This window comes from Aquila chrysaetos, chromosome 11 (assembly GCF_900496995.4).
Source record: "Aquila chrysaetos chrysaetos chromosome 11, bAquChr1.4, whole genome shotgun sequence".
NCBI lineage: Eukaryota > Metazoa > Chordata > Aves > Accipitriformes > Accipitridae > Aquila > Aquila chrysaetos.
The window spans coordinates 38,887,905-38,903,001 of record NC_044014.1 but is presented as its reverse complement, the minus strand read 5'-3'; the positions used below and the strand labels follow the sequence as shown (position 1 = coordinate 38,903,001).

Genomic DNA, 15,097 nt, shown 5'->3' with positions numbered 1-15,097 from the left:
GCCAAGGTGTGAACAGCGGCCCTTAGACGGGTCCGTGCTGGGGGGGGATTCGGGCAGGATTTATCGGGTAATGCGGTACCGTGTCCTTCAAAGAGAGGGGACTTTGACTCGGGGCGGCCGGGCGCCGGCCTCGAACCCGGGTCCTAGCGGGGCGGGGCGGGGCGAGCTCGAACCCGCGCGCCGGCGTGGCGTCAGACGCACGGCCGACGTAAAGGAGCCAGCGCGGCGAAGCCGCCGGGCCGGAAGTGGGCGGGGCGCGCGCGGGGCGACGTATTTCCGGCGGGGAGCTGGCGGCTGCCGAGGAGGGGAGTCGGTGGCGCGGCGGCCCGGGGGCAGCCGGGGGTGAGCGGCGGCGGGAGGAGGGGCGGCGGGGGGGGTGGCCGGGCCCCGGGGGTGGTGGGAGCGGTGGGGGGGGGCCGAGCGGGGCGGCGGGGGCCGGGCGCGGGGCGGCGGCGGCGGCGGGGGGTGACACGCAGGCAGGGTGGGGGCGGGGCGGGGGCTAGGCCGCACCGCCCGCCCTTGAGGCCACCACCGGGGCCGCCTCTGACCCCCCCAACCCCCCCTCCCCTTCTCTCCCTCCTCTCGCCGCCTCCCGCCGCCGTCCCAGCGGCCGCTGAGGCGACGGCGGGGGGGCGTCCGGGGTGGTCCGGCGGCCGGTCCCTCGGGGAACTGGCCCCGGGGCGTGGGGGGGGCGGGATTAGTCACCTCCCGGGGGAAACGCTTCTCCTCCTGCCCGGCTGCCCGCGGGAGGGAGGGGAGCGGGACCCGCTCCTGAGTGGCAGCATCCCGCGGGGGCGGCGGGGGGCGGGGGGAGGCAGCCGGCTTCCATCGAGCACTGCCGCCTTTAACTCTGGTTTTGTCCCCGCAGGAGATTAATCTTCAGCGATGTCTTTCATTTTCGAATGGATCTACAACGGCTTCAGCAGCGTGCTGCAGTTTCTAGGTAATGCCGCGTTATGTTAGTTCTTAAACAGCTCAGCTTGGGCTGCGGCAGCTGCCGCGAGGTCAGTTTGGCTTGTGCCCGTTGCCAAGATCGCTTAAAAGTTAGCGATTAAAGTGCATCTCTTTTGGAGCGTGCGATAGCTCTGACTGGGACAGAGTCTGGCGAGAAAGCTGCAAACCAATGTTTTTTTACACCAGGAGGAGGAAGAACTCTGAGAGTAATTTGGAGGCGTTTGGCTCCCACTTGATCTTTCTCTTGCCCTTTAGAAGCGCGAGAGCAGCTGGGCTGATGCCAAGGGCCCATTTAGCTCGGCGCCCTGCCCCAGGCAGACATGCTGCCTAGCCAGGGAGGGAACCCCATCCTCCTCCTCCTCCTCCTCCTCCTGGTATCCGAGCTCACCAGCTCCACCAGAGCTGACCCTTATTTCTCGCAGCTGCAGCTCACTGGCTTGCTTCTCCTCAAATTATCACTTCTTACACCAAGCTACCCACCATGGCGTGCCTGGGGGATGCTGCTGGCCGCTGACTAACGCCCTCGGTGCGATCTGGGTTGAAGGCTCTTTGCGGAGGTGCTGGCCAAAACATCGCCTAATCTGGGGTGACCTGCGCAGCTAGGCTGGCTGCTTCACCGCGGCGTGAGCAGCCCTTTCCTGAGGTGCGGGTGCTGGCAAAGCTCCTCCTGCCAGAGGCATGAATTCCAGCGGAGGTCCTGGCTGGAGGACGGGGTGCTCTCTGTCTGGATCGCCTCACGAGGGCTAAGGAGGGATGAGAAAAAGTCCTGTTGGACAGCTAAGGGAACTTTCCTGTGGCAGATGCATACCTGGAAGTGGAAAAAAAGTCAGTTTATCTAAAGAAAATGATGTGTTCTTTCACGCTTTGCACATTTTCTCCAACAACTTGCTGCTCTCTTTCATGAGTTTATTCAATTTTCACATTTAAATACCCCTTTGGGGGCGACAGATTGATCCGTAACCCATTGCACGTAAGCAGTGCTTTGCTGCATGCTCTTCTGCTGGGATGTATCTGAGAAACGAACACGTTACTTGTAGAAACACAAGCTTAGAAAATGTCCTTTGTTGTAGACGTTACCTTGCATTGCCTTGGTAAAAGCCAGTTCCAGCTGTAGGGTTTTTTTCCCTGCTGTTCTGTGTCCGTGCTGGAAGGACTGTAAATGCACAGGTAGCACCATAGCTCTGGGCAAGGGGCTCATATAAACACAGCGGCAAGCGTCGCAGCACTTCTGCTCACCCGCCGAGATAAACCTGCTGGAGTTTTTCTTGCTTGTTTGTTTTCCTTCCAGGTTTGTACAAGAAGTCAGGAAAACTTGTGTTCCTGGGCTTGGATAACGCAGGCAAAACCACTCTGCTGCACATGCTCAAAGACGACAGGCTGGGTCAGCATGTCCCGACGCTACATCCCAGTGAGTCTGCCAGTGACTGAGCCCTGCCTGCCTCGTGGTCTCGTTTTTTCCCCTTTAATTTTGGGGACACGGTCTCAAAAGATGCCTCGGTGATAGCTGTGCGTTGGGGCGGCAGACTTTAAGAGTCTTAAAACTGCACCTGAGGATGCAGCTGCACGTCGGTTGCCCGAGCTGAAGCGGATTTGCGTTTTCCTCTCAAATACAAAACGGAGAGCCCGAGAAGTGGCGTGGCTCAATTAATATGAGGTGCCTCTCTTGGGGAGGGAGTGGGTTTCTAATGAAAAGTGTAGTTGAGTGTAGTAATTGCAGACTAATAAGCATGTGCTTAAGTGGGGAGGTGGGAGAAATTATTTTCTCCCGTTTGTGGTTTTGTGAAACGACTCCATTTCAGTGACTGAATTCTACAGGAAAGTCAGGGAATTCCTGAATTCTGCAGTATATTGGATAAGATGAGCGTGTGTGATGTTAACGCAAGTCCCTGAGAAATTCTGGCCGTGGCAGCTTCTTTATTTTCCTGAAATGCAGCCTGTATTTTTACTTTTCAGCATCAGAGGAGCTGACGATTGCTGGAATGACCTTTACGACTTTTGATCTGGGTGGACATGAACAAGGTAAAAGTGAAGCTGCTGAGTGGGAGACACCGAATGAGGTTAATTTTCTGATTCCTGTGATGTTCTCCAGCCACCTTGAGAAAAATCTACCGAAAAGCGATACTGAAAAGTGATAGCAATTAGCAGCACCTAATTATTTGTTGCCTGAAATTATTTACGGAGCAATACGTGGAAATAACCTCCTGGCTCTAGGATACCTGTTGTTTGAGTGGTTCAATACTTCTGCTTAGTTCTGGCAGTTTGGAAAAAAATGTGGCCAGTTCCTGCTCTGCTGCCTGAAATATACTTTTAGCCATGGAAGACTTGAATGTCATAGGCTTATTCTTTTGAATAATTGCTGAATTTTTATTTTTACACTTTCTAGAAGTTCTAAGCAAAGTTTTTCTGCCCTTTTTTTTTTTTTAAATACACAAAAATACCAGAAGACAGACACCCCGGCTGAAAAGGCAGCCGTGGTTGCAGAGGCTTACTTAACGAAAGCCGAGCGAGCGTAACTGGCTCTCCGAACCACCTGGCTTGCAGCCTCAGCCAGTCCCTTCACCAGAAGGTCTTCTCTTGCCTTGAGGAAATCATAATGAAGAGGGTGGCTCCTTTTTCGGTGTAGTTTTTCCCTTGCTTCAGGTAGCGTTTTCACGGAGCGGTGTTTGTCGCTTCTGTGTCTTCCAGCTCGCCGGGTCTGGAAGAACTACCTGCCGGCCATCAACGGGATCGTCTTCCTGGTGGACTGCGCAGATCACTCGCGTCTTATGGAATCCAAAGTTGAGCTTAATGTAAATATAGTTGTTGGGTTTTTTTCCCCAAGACCTCTGAATAGCTAAATTTATAAATAATACTCTTCTTTTTGGGGCTGGAACTTGTGCACAGCGCGCTTTGAGAGTCTCGTGCTTTCGATTTGCACTTCCAGCGCACCTTTCGGGACAGCCGTGTGGTGTCCAAAGCGTGTGCTTGTAGGAATTTGCACATTACTTTATGCAGGGACCGGATCGGTATGGATTTATCAGTATGCTCTCCCAGAGCTGAAGAAGTTTTGAAACGGCCCATGCGTTTAGATAGGAGCCGCTTCTGCGAAACCTTTCTGGAGAGACTCCTCTTCCGCAGGAGTACTGTAGCACCAAAAAATAGCCCTCGGTGGTCACAGAGCCTCAACAAAATGTTTTTCCTCAAACTTAACTCTTCTTCTGTCTTGCACCCAGGCACTAATGACAGATGAAACAATATCCAACGTGCCAATCCTTATCTTGGGTAACAAAATTGACAGACCGGAGGCCATCAGTGAGGAGAAGCTGCGGGAGATCTTTGGGCTCTACGGACAGACCACGGGAAAGGTAGGGGGGCATCCAAATCTCGGGTTGTCCGCAAGCCAGGGAGGGCTTGCCTGTTTCCTTGCACTGTCCAGAAACTAACTGAGCTGCCACCGTGAATTTGTCCACAAAGTTGACCAAGGCGAATCTTTAATACAAATAGTTTTGAAACTGCCAGAATTGTGCAAAACATGGTGGTACCTCTATAACAGCTGGGGAATTGGGCGTTGAGCTGGTATTTTAACGCATTGTCTGGCTCTTCTGCTTTCATTATGCTGCATTTCCGTCCCATTACCCATCTAATCATTTTTTTTCAGCGTTTAAAAAACAGCCCGGTTAGAGGCAATTGATCAGAAATGCTGGGTGACGGTAGCAAAAGACCGTAAGGCTGCTCTAGGTGCTGGCTTATCCGCGCAGCGACGGTTGCTTCTTGCATGGCGCCGCCAAGTATCGCGGGTACGTTGGGGCCGTGCCTCGAAAAGGGCGCGCTTCAGCGTTCCTAGCACCCGTTCTCCCGCGCTGCTGGCTCCCAAAATTCCGGTGGCCAGGTCCTTCTCGCCAAGGGGACGGCACGCCGCTGGGAGAGGAGGCTCCTGGGGCCCAGCGGGGTTTCCCTAGACACGGTTGCCGCTTCACGAGGCGGGTTGGGGTGCGGTTCTGACTTCTTTTTGGGTTTCCCTAGGGAAACGTGCCACTGAAAGACCTGAACGCCCGCCCCATGGAGGTGTTCATGTGCAGCGTGCTGAAGAGGCAAGGCTACGGCGAGGGCTTCCGCTGGCTATCGCAGTACATCGACTGACGCTTGGACGGACGTAAAAGAGTTTTACTCCTCTGGACTGATCCTGTTCACAGCTTCCCTGTGGACTTTTCTATTCGAACGCGGAAGGTTTTTCCAACCGCTTACTGGCATTGACCAAGAGACACTCCTGGTTTTCGGCCGCCCTTATTGCACAGTGGTGACACAACTCTTTTCCACGCGGCGGGGAGGCAGCGCCGCCGTTCTGCACGCGGGTGCGAGTTGTCCCTTTCGGTTGGGTTACAGCGGGAAGTAAAAAAAAAAGAAAGAAAAAACAAACTCTGCAGACTGCGCTGTTAACAGCTGAAAAAGAGAGCACGTCTCACCACTGTGGTTAATTGACTTAAAAGGAAAAAAAGAAAAAAAAAAAAGGAAAAAAAAAAAAAGAAAGAAAAAGAAAAAGCAATTATATTTTTTAAAGAAAGCGTTAATGTAAACAGCGTCCCTTCTAACTTTTTAGTTGAACGTTCATCTTGTTTAGTCCAGAGTCCGGTTAGGGTTTTTTTAAAAATATATTTAACAGTATTTAGGTATTTCACAAATTACTGAACCGAGGTATCACGCTATTAGAAGTCCTCAATAAACGTAGCGTTTGGGCTTAACTGAGCTGCCGGGTGGCTGTGCTGTCTCACGCTGACCGACGACGAGGAAGAGGAGGCGGCAGGTGCCATCCCACTGGCTTTCCTCTTAACCCGGATTTTTCCGGAGCGCCCGCTTTTTGGGGGGCAGCCGGGTGCTCCCTCCCACCTGCTTCCCCCCCCCCCACCCCCCACAGCCAAGGCCAGGCTCCCGGCCGAGCGCGTTGGATCCGCTCGCTGTGACGTCACGGCGCGACCCCAGGGAACCCGTTCCGGTCGTCGGTGGACGTTGGCGCGGCGCGAGGTCGCCGGTGTCGCCTGGACCCGCTTGCTTTTCTCCTCGGCGGCTGTCGGTTCGTCTGAGGTTTCGTGGCGGCCTAGCGCTCCTTCGCCGTTCCAGCCAGACGTGCCTTTTCCCTCGGGAGTGACGAAGGCCTGACGTCACCGCACGCGCTGCGCCCGGGCTGGAAACCCGCGTTCACCTCTGGCCCCGGAGGGGGGCGGGGACGGTCACCGCCTCGTCGAGCGCCCCGCCCCCGCCACCCCCCCCCAGCCAATGGGGAGGGCGCAAGCTCCCACCTCAGCCAATGGGCGAAGGGGGCGTGGGGGGGAGAGAGAGAGAGAGAGGGAGGGGCGGGGCCGGGCGGCAGGCGGGGAGAGCCCCCGGGGGCGCCGAGCTCTGCGCGCGGCGGCGCGGGGCGTTGCGTTGCGCTGCCTTGCATTGCCTTGCATTGCCTTGCACTGAATTGCATCGCGTTGCATCGCGTTGCGTTGCGTTGCATCGCCTCGCACCGCTCCCAGCGCTGCCCGCGGGCCGCCCCGCACGCGGCCCCCCCCCGCCTTGCTCCCGCCGCCGCCATGGCGGAGGAGCGGGCCTGCTGCGTGGTCAGCGTCTCCGGCCCGGCCGACTCCCAGCAGCCGGCCGCCGGCCCCTGGAGCTGCAGCGGGGTGGTCCTGAGCCGCGGGCCCGGGCTGGTGCTGTGCCAAGGCGCCGTCTTCGCCCCCTTCCTGCGGGACGGCCCCGCCGCCTGGGCGCAGCCCCGCGCCCTGCCGCCCGACGCCCTCCGGCCCGGCCTGCGCCTCTTCGTCCTGCAGCCCCCGGCCCTCGGCCTCGACGCCCCGGCGACGCCGCTGCGGAGCCCGGCCGGCGGCCCGCGGCGGCACGAGGCCCGGCTCCTGGCCCTGGTGCCCTGCGGCGCCTTCCGGCGGGCGCTGGCGCGGGCCTTCGGCCGGGCGGACCGCTGGCGCTTCGGCGGGGAGGCGGCGGGGGACGGCGACCCGCGGGCCCTGCACTGGTTCGCCTGGCTGCGGGCGCCGGGCCTCGACGCCCCCGGGGGCGGCTGGACGCCGCGGGTCGGCGCCGGCTGCCTGCGCAAGGGCGAGGGGCTGCTGGCCTGCGGTTCCCCCTTCGGCGCCCTCTGCCCCGACCTCTTCCTCAACACCCTGAGCAGAGGGGTGGTGAGCAACCTGGCCGGGGAGGAGAACGCCCTCATCCTGACCGACGCGCGCTGCCTGCCCGGCACCGAGGGCGGCGGCGCCTTCCTGCCCTCGCCCGCCGGGCCCCGTCTGGTGGCCGTCATCGCCGCCTCTTTCTGCTGGAAGGGCGCCGAGTGGGTCGGGCTCACCCTGCTCTGCTCCCTCGCCGCCATCTTGCGCGGCAGCGCCGGCGTCCTGGACGAAGCCGGGGTGGCGGTGCCGCCGGTGCCGGGGCGGGCGGTCGCGGCGCAGGCGGGAGGCGGGCGAGACCCCCTGGGCTGGACGGCGCTGGTGGAGTGCGGGGCGGCGTGGGGCTCGGGGGTGCTGCTGGCCCCACGGCTGCTCCTCACCTGCCGGCACGTGGTGGAGGCGGGCGGCCCGCTCCGCGTCACGCCGGCGCCCGGACCCGGCCGGTGAGTGCGGCTGCGCGGCCCCCGCCTCGCTCCCCGACCACCAACCCCCCCCCCCCGCCACCGCCGCCGCCGTGCCTTGCCGCCGTGACATCTCGCGGGCCGTGTCCGTAGGGCTGCCGCCGTCCTCGGGGGACGCGTGGTGTTCGCCACCGAGGAGTCGTCCCCCTTCGACGTGGCGGCGGTGGAGCTGGAGGAGAGCGTGCCGGGCTTCGTCCCCCCGTGCCTGGCGGACACCTTCCTCCCAGGTAAGCGGCCGCGGTGGGTGGGGGGACGTGTGGGGTGCTGGGGGGGGGGGGGGGGGGGGTGTCACCCCCTTGCACCCACCTCCCGCCTCTCCCCACCCCAGGAGAGGAGGTGAGCGTGGTGGGCTTCGGGGCGCTGGGGCGGGCGTGCGGCCCCTCAGTGACGGCGGGGGTCCTCTCGGCCGTGGTGGCGGTGGCCGGGCGCCCCGTCATGCTGCAGACGACCTGCGCCGTCCACGGGGGCTCCAGCGGCGGACCCCTCGTCTCCTCCCGCAGCGGGTGCCTCCTGGGTAAGTCAGAGGGTCCCCCCACGGGTTTGGGGGGGGAGGGGGGTCCCACGGGTGTCCCCCCCTCCCAGCTGGCCCCGGTGACCTGGGCGATGCCTCTCTCCCCACCAGGGATCGTGGCCAGCAACACCCGGGACACCGGCGTGGGGGCCACCTACCCCCACCTCAACTTCTGCATCCCCGCCACCGTCCTGCAGCCCCCTGTCATGCGCTACCACCGCACTGGCAACCCCGACGCCTTCGCCGCCCTCAATCGGGCGGGCGAGGGGGTGCGGGCGGCATGGCGGCTCCAGCGGCAGCCGGGACCCCCCAGCAAGCTCTGACCCACCTCCCGGGGGGGGCTTGTGCCGGGGACGGGGCTGCCACGTCCCCCCTTTGGCCCCGGCGGCGGTGAAGCTGAGTCCCTGGTCCCCAAGGGGGGCCGGCGGAGGCTGGGGGTCCTGGGGTGGGGGACGCGGCCCGGTGCCTTTGCCAGGTGCTGGCACCTCCAAATTGGGGGGAGAGTTTGGGCTTTGTGTTCTTTTCTTTTCTCCCTGGAGCCATAAACGCTGTGAGTTGAGGCCCTGGTGTCCCGTGGTGCTGAGCAACCGGGGTGGCAGGGGGGTGGTGGGGGTCCTGGCTGGGGTGTGGGTTGGATTTGGGGGTGGGGGGTCCTGTAAGGGATGTTCTCAGGTAGGGAAGGGGGTTAGTTTGGGGCTGGGGTCCTGGAGATGGTCAGGGTCGGCTATGGGGGGGGCATATTTGGGGCTGGGAGCCTGTGGAGGAAGGTCAGCTCCAGCCCCACTGTCAGCTGAATGCGGGGACAAAACCCAGGGGCACTGGTGGGGGGGCAGCAGCAGGGCACCACCAGCAGACCCAGCACCCCACCAGCAGACCCAGCAGGTACAGGTGGGGCATGGGGGGGTGTCAGAGGAATGGGAGGGCGAGTGTTTGACACAGCACGGGGTATTTATTTCACAGCCGCTACACAACGCCGGGGGCCGGTGCGGCCGCGCAAGCACAGCACGGGGGGGGGGGGGGGGGGGGGGGAATGCGGGGGGGGGCAGCTTTTCTATGGGGGTATTTTTGTTTTTTTCCTTTTTTCCCACTTTTATTAGCGCCGTTTGCCCGGTTGAAGACCACGCAGCAGCACACTAGGCCTACAAGGCTCTACCCAAAAAAAAAAAAAAAAAAAAAAAAAAAAAAAAGCTCAAATTCGCACAAGCGTGGCCCCCCCCCCGCCCCGCTCACCCCTTCCCTGGGCGAGCACCCCGATGCCCCGTCCCACACGGGGCCCGGGGGGGGATGCACCCACCCCATGCCACACTGGCAACGGGGGGGGGTCACGGGGACCCCCGGCTGGGGGGCTGCTGCCCCGCCGTGCCGCTCGCCGGGCTCTCCTGCTCCTCTACCAGATGTAGCCGCCGTCGTCGCCCTCGCCCGCTTCGCCCTCCTCTTCCTCGCCTTCCTCGCCCGCCTCCTCCGGCTCCTTCTCCTCCTCGTCCTCCCAGCCCACGCTGCTCCCGAAGTCGCCCGAAAACCCCGCCGCCTCCTCTGTGGGGGGGGCAAGGGGCAGAGGTTCGTGGTCGGGTCGTGGGGCTGCAGGCCCTCTCCCCGGGGCAGGGGGCTTCCCCCCCCCCGGCACTCACCGCAGTCGGGGCTGCCGCGGCCACGGGTGCCCGTCAGCTCGGCCCCGTGCTGGTCCACGCACCAGCACTCCCCGCCGCCCGGCTCACACTGCGCCCGCCGGTAGTACCCGTCCTCGTCGCAGCTGGGGATGAAGGTGCCTGCGGGGAAGCGATAAGACCCCCCCCACACACCCAAAGACATGCAGTGCGAGAGCCCCCCGTCCTCATCCCCAGCCTGGCCGTCTGGGGCCCTGCCAGGGGACAGGGGCCCCGGGACCCCCACCCCACTCACCCGGCTTTTTTTTGGCTGCTTCTTGGATCTGAATCTTCTCCAGCTCCCTGAGACAGGGCGGCTCTGCAGCACCCCCCCCCCACATGCCGCTCTTAGGGTCGGCGGGCAGCCCCCCGCCGTGGCAGGCACCCCCCAGCCCCATGGTGTGCCTCCCATGACCCCACGGCATGCACCCCCCAGCCCCCCCCCCAATTGCTGCAGCATGTGTTCCCCTGTGGTGTGCATCCCCTGGCCCCACAGCATGCACCCCCCACGGTCTGCATCCCCCCAGACCCTGCAGCATGCATCCCCCATGGTGTGGACCCCCCCCCCCCCAAATGTGGTGTGCATCCACCCATGGTGTGCTTCCCCGTGGCCCCACAATGTGCACGCCCCCGACCCCCCAGCACGCATCCTCCCATGACCTGCATCCCCCCCGCCCCCCCAACCCCATAGCATCCGTTCCCCATGACCCCACAACGTGCATCCTCCCAAAATCCCATGGTATGCATCCCCCCAGTGGTGTGCGCAACCCCCCCCCCCCCCCCCAACCCCATGATGTGCATCCCGTGACATGCATCCCCCCGCCACGGTTTGCATCCCAGACCCCATGGTGTACATCCACCCACGTCAAGCACCCCCCCACCCCACCCCACTCCCACAGCACGGATTCCCCGTAACCCCACGGCGCGCATCCCCCCCCAACCCTGTGATGTACACCCCCCCCTCCCCACACACCACCCCCCCCCCCCCCCCCCCCCCCCGCCCCGGCGTGACGCACTTTCCCTCCAGAAGCAGAAGCACCACTCGGGAGCGGAGACGCGACCGTCCTTGGAGGTGTCGCAGGAGTTGAAGAAGGCGCGGATGCACACCTCGTACTTGTCCAGGTTGATGGCGGCCAGCTCGGCCGCCTCCAGGAAGAGATCCCCGCTCGTGTCCAGCCGGGCGAACATCCACCCCACCGCCTCCTTGCAGCTGGCCGCCACGCTCCTCTCCAGCGCTGCGGGGCAGGATGGGGCCCGTGGCTGCCCAGAACACCCCCCCCCCCCCCCCCCGGGGACAGCACCCCGTGCCCCCTCTTCTTGTGGCAGGGTTGGGGGGGAACCTACCGGTGGCGGGGCTGGCGGGGAGGCCGCCGGAGCCGTTCTGCTTGGCGTTCTCCCGCAGGAGCTGGAACCAGTCGCGCAGGCGGTCGCCCAGGTCGGCCAGGTCCTGCCCGGTGCACGGCTCTGCGGAAGGGGTGGGGGGGAGCGGTGTCAGGCCGGGTGGGACTCAGGGACACACTCCCCCCAGGTGCCCCCCCCCCCCCCAGTCCCGCTCACCTTGCTTGCCATCGCCGGCGGGGCCGTGCGGGGTCGGGCAGGGGCACTGCCCCTCGCACCGCACCGTCAGCTGCTTGCTGGCCAGGCACGCCTGCTGCTCCAGCTTGCACTGCAGGGCGGCAGCGGGACGTCGGCGGAGGGGGGGGGACACATACGCGCGCACACACACACACACACACACGGCACAGTGTCCCCCTCCCCGCGGTGAGGTGCCACCGTCCTTACCGCCGAGCTGTAAGTGTGGCCGTCGGAGCCGCAGACAGCGGCGAGCGGGGCGGCGTGGCAGGGCTTGCAGCCCCCATGCCCCTTGGCGCCCGGCGGCTTGATCCTGCACGGGACGAGAGGCGCGGGGGGCATGGGACGGTGCTGAGCCCCTGGCTCAGTTCCCCCCCCCCCCAGCTCCTCGCCGCCAGCTCGGTCCCGGCCCCGCCGTCCTCCTACCTGTGCTCCAGCTTCTTGCGGCTAATGCACATGGCGCGCTGGTAGCCCTGCGCCACGCACACCTTGTGCCGGCTGCACTTCACCTTCTGGCAGGGGTCCTTGGTGGTGTCCAGGCCTGGGGGGGGCGGTTAGAGAGAGGCCGGGGCAGGTGGGGACCCCCCGGGGGAGCCCCGGCAGCGCTGGCCACCAGCCGGCCCGGCACAAAGCGCCATTCAGGCTGCAGCTGGGCGGCCGCCTCGGCACCAGCTGCCGCTTCCCGGCACGCACCGGCCCCGCCGCAGCTCCCAGCCGGAAGGGAAAAGCCCCCCGGGGGGGGGGGTTGTGCGGGCAGAAAGCGTGTGTCCCCCCCTCCCCGTGCTGGCTGGCACGGAGTCCCCTGTGCCCCATCCCAAACCCGTCCCAGTGGTACCTTCATCCCCGGGCTGGTTGTCCTCCCAGCTCTTGATGTAGTCATCCTGCAATTAATTGGGGGAGAGCCTGGGTGAGGGCAGGTGGCGGGAGAGGTGACGCCGGGCCAGGCGTGTCACCGTCCCACTCAGGGCCACCGCTGTGGCGAGGCCCCCCCCCCCCCCCCCCCCAAAAGCGGGGTGCCGCCAGGGCAAGGCAGCACCGGCAGACCCTCGACGCTCACCTCTACCTCCTGGCAGCGCAGCGGTGAGACGGCCCGGCCGACACCGAAAAAAAGAGAAAGAGAGAGCGAGAGCGCTCACCCTCAGTCCTGGGGCAGCCCAAAGTCCCTGGCCCCGGCCCACGGTGACAGGCACCCTGGCACCCCGACCGTCCGAGGTGCCCACAGCTCTCGTCACCAGCCCCAGATGTCACCAGCGCCCACCCCCAATACAGTCCCTCATCTCTGGCTCTAGACCCGTAATCCCGGAGAGCCTTTATACAGGATAAAACCTTTCCCCATCATCCCTTGGCTGGCCGGGAAAGGCAGGGAAGAGGGATGGAAAAGGCATCGGGTAGAGGAAGCCCCCGGGAGCCCAGCAAGGCCCCGCTGGGACCCCCGTGGGGTGACAGTCCGGGTGCTGCTGCCCCAGTTTTACAATAGCAAGCCCAGAAGGAGCAGGCTAAGATGGACGTCGCTGCCTGGGGAGGCAGAGCTGCTCCCCCGGGGCCCCGAAAGCATGTCGGGGGTGGGGGGGGGGGCAGCGGGGACTCAAATCCTCCCGGCAGGCAGCATCACTCGCCCCACGGGATGCTCCAAGGCGGGTTTCGTGGTAAGGCTGGAGCATCCCTGCGGCCCCGGGGAGGACAGGCAGGGTTTTGGATGGCAGCTCGAAGCAGAGGCGCAGGAGGCAGCTCCGGAGGGGATGTCTCTCGCTCCGGCGCAGCGGCGTTTGCACCGCAATCGATAGCCTGCGTTCCTGTGCCGTGATTAGTAACACTGCGGCGCCCGGCAGCTCCCTGCGGCGCGGCTTTCGGCACACGGCCGCCGGCCTCCTCCCCGCCACACCGTGGGTCACGGTCCCCGCCACCGGTGCTGCTCGGCCGAAAACCCCACAAATCCGTGGGATTTGGTTATTAATCCCTGCTAACCGCCGGCAGGGCCGCAGCCCCCCCCGGCCTGGCAGCCCTGGCACAGCCAGGCAGGCCCTGCGTGTGCTCTTAGCGCCTGGGGATGGGGGTCTCTCGGCCCCAACCCCCCCCCCCAGGGATGCCCAGCGTGGTGGGGGCACAGCCGCACACACGGTCACCCTCGAGCATCTGCAGCCGGCCAAGGTCCCAGACGCCCAGCGCTGGTGTTGGCCAGCCGGGTATGTTGCTGGCGGGGATCTCCGGGGGGGGGGGGGGGGGTGTTTACCTTGTCCCACGCACCCTTATCCATGCTCTGTCCCCCTAACTGGTTTATTTGGGGGGGGGGGCCCCCCACCCTGCCCAGTGGTGGGGCACATCTCCCAGCAGTGCATCCTTGCTGCCAAGGTGAACCTGAGTGCGCATCTGAACAAAGACCGGAGGGGCCGTCTCGGGGTGGGGGGGTGTTGGTTTGGGGTGTGCCCCCCCCCCGCTAGGCTGCCGCAGGTCCCCCGGGTCCCCCCGGATGGGGCTGCAGCACCGTGCCCTCGCCCTGGGGGGTAACGTGAGGGCAGGGGTGTAAAACGAGCCCGGGAGAAATCTCCAATTGCCCCCCCCCAAAAAAAAAAAATGAAGGGCTGGGACAAAATGCCATCGAGGCTGTTACTAAAGGCTGCGTAAAAGCAAGGGGTTAGAGGACCCCCCCCCCCCGAGCCGAATGTGCCAGGTCACCTGCCGTCGCTCCGGCAGTGCCTGCATCCTCCCCCTCCCTGCCGTGTGTCCTCCCCCACGCCCCCCCGAGCCCAGGGACCACCACCCCACCGAGCCAGGGCCGACTCCGGCTGCGGCACACACACCCCCACACCCCCCCCCCACCGGTAAGGCTCGGGGCAGCCGGCGGTGCCCTCCCTGCCTGCCCCACGGCGAGCTGTCACCGAGGGGCCGAGGCCACGGGCGCTGCCCTCCCCGCTGCCCACGAAGGGCAGGCGGGGCCTGCCTGCACCTCTGCCTGGGCCCCCACGGGGTGCACGGAGGGGGGGGGGGGCAGGGGACAGCACCCCCACGGCCCTGCCCGGGGTGGCCTTGGCGTCAGCCGCGCCGGTTTTGACTTCGATGCCCACGTCGGGAACGGCGGCCTTTGGCGTTGGCTCTACCGAAGCCGGGGAGCATCCCCCGGGTACCGGGGCCGGCGGGATGCGGGCAGCGCCGAGCATCCCCGGCCGCCTGCCGCGGGGCCGGCCACCGGGAACCGGGGGACGGGTCGCGCTGCGGCAGCCGCAGCGGCGGGGCGGGGAAGGCGGGGAGGGGGCTCCCGGTGCCCGGCGGCGCGTCCCGACCCCCCGTTCCCCGTCCTCCGTCCGCGTGTCCCCGTCCCCCCCGCGCCTCCCCGCCCCCGCTGCCGGCTCGGACTCACGTCTCGGAAGCGGTTCCAGTGCTTGATCCTGCCGCCGTACTGGGAGATGGAGGAGAGCCATTGCTCGTCCTCCATGAAATTGCCGGGGCTCTCCCCCGCCGCGGCGGGCCCGGGGCCGGTGGCGGGGCCGGCGGCGGGGCCGGGGCCGGCGGCGGCGGCGGCGGGCAGGAGCAGGGCCAGGAGGGCCAGGAGGGCGCGGTGCCCGCCGCGGCCCCGCATGCTGCCGCAGCGCCGGGGGGGAGCGGAGCGGTGCGGAGCGGTGCGGTGCGGAGCGGTGCGCACGGGGAGGCGCCGGCGGCGAGTGCGGCCGCGGGGCGGCACCGGGCGGCACCGGCGGGAGGGCCGGGGCGGGGCCTCCGCCGCGCCCGCCGCACCTGCGCGCCGGCACCGGGGCGGGGGAGCCGCCGGCACGGCACGGCACGGGACGGCACGGCACGGCACGGCACGGCACGGCACGGCCG

At 65.2% G+C, this 15,097-nt stretch overlaps 3 protein-coding genes across 5 annotated transcripts; 2 read left to right on the top strand and 1 right to left on the bottom strand.

Moving 5' to 3' along the window:
- The first annotated feature begins 241 nt into the window (after positions 1–241).
- Positions 242–5,676, top strand: SAR1A (secretion associated Ras related GTPase 1A). The gene is made up of 7 exons (XM_030030975.2): positions 242–342; positions 868–943; positions 2,243–2,362; positions 2,908–2,973; positions 3,640–3,743; positions 4,167–4,298; positions 4,957–5,676. Exons 2-7 carry the CDS (start codon positions 886–888, stop codon positions 5,071–5,073), a joined length of 597 nt encoding a protein of 198 aa, XP_029886835.1. The 5' UTR covers positions 242–342; positions 868–885; the 3' UTR covers positions 5,074–5,676.
- Positions 5,677–6,401: 725 nt separating this feature from the next.
- On the top strand, positions 6,402–8,625 carry TYSND1 (trypsin like peroxisomal matrix peptidase 1). The gene is made up of 4 exons (XM_030030974.2): positions 6,402–7,537; positions 7,649–7,782; positions 7,884–8,069; positions 8,178–8,625. Exons 1-4 carry the CDS (start codon positions 6,507–6,509, stop codon positions 8,387–8,389), a joined length of 1,563 nt encoding a protein of 520 aa, XP_029886834.1. The 5' UTR covers positions 6,402–6,506; the 3' UTR covers positions 8,390–8,625.
- A 370-nt stretch (positions 8,626–8,995) lies between these two features.
- On the bottom strand, positions 8,996–14,952 carry SPOCK2 (SPARC (osteonectin), cwcv and kazal like domains proteoglycan 2). Of its 3 annotated transcripts, none has more exons than XR_003925840.2 (12): positions 14,637–14,943; positions 12,339–12,347; positions 12,117–12,162; positions 11,708–11,822; positions 11,492–11,594; positions 11,267–11,375; positions 11,054–11,173; positions 10,726–10,944; positions 9,966–10,028; positions 9,695–9,832; positions 9,361–9,599; positions 8,996–9,215 (listed from the first exon to the last, which is right to left on the bottom strand). XR_003925840.2 is itself a non-coding variant. In XM_030031329.2 (12 exons), coding segments are annotated over exons 1-12 (1,284 nt in total). In that variant the 5' UTR covers positions 14,856–14,943; the 3' UTR covers positions 8,996–9,214. The 3 variants fall into 3 exon arrangements, 2 of the variants coding, with proteins under 2 accessions (XP_029887189.1, XP_029887188.1); XM_030031329.2 differs by having other exon boundaries at positions 9,458–9,599; XM_030031328.2 differs by having other exon boundaries at positions 8,996–9,599; positions 14,637–14,952.
- Between the last annotated feature and the right edge of the window lie 145 nt (positions 14,953–15,097).

Excerpts from the sequence above, each read along its gene's own strand:
- TYSND1 (XM_030030974.2), top strand. The coding sequence starts at position 6,507 with ATGGCGGAGGAGCGGGCCTGCTGCGTGGTCAGCGTCTCCGGCCCGGCC. Across the intron at positions 7,783-7,883 it reads GGCGGACACCTTCCTCCCAG|GAGAGGAGGTGAGCGTGGTG; the intron begins GTAAGCGGCCGC and ends TCCCCACCCCAG. Across the intron at positions 8,070-8,177 it reads CCGCAGCGGGTGCCTCCTGG|GGATCGTGGCCAGCAACACC; the intron begins GTAAGTCAGAGG and ends TCTCCCCACCAG.
- SPOCK2 (XM_030031328.2), bottom strand. The coding sequence starts at position 14,855 with ATGCGGGGCCGCGGCGGGCACCGCGCCCTCCTGGCCCTCCTGGCCCTG. Across the intron at positions 9,833-9,965 it reads AGCAGCCAAAAAAAAGCCGG|GCACCTTCATCCCCAGCTGC; the intron begins GTGAGTGGGGTG and ends GCTTCCCCGCAG. Across the intron at positions 9,600-9,694 it reads CCGCGGCAGCCCCGACTGCG|AGGAGGCGGCGGGGTTTTCG; the intron begins GTGAGTGCCGGG and ends CCCCCCCCACAG.
- SAR1A (XM_030030975.2), top strand. The coding sequence starts at position 886 with ATGTCTTTCATTTTCGAATGGATCTACAACGGCTTCAGCAGCGTGCTG. Across the intron at positions 2,363-2,907 it reads TGTCCCGACGCTACATCCCA|CATCAGAGGAGCTGACGATT; the intron begins GTGAGTCTGCCA and ends TTTACTTTTCAG. Across the intron at positions 4,299-4,956 it reads ACGGACAGACCACGGGAAAG|GGAAACGTGCCACTGAAAGA; the intron begins GTAGGGGGGCAT and ends GGGTTTCCCTAG.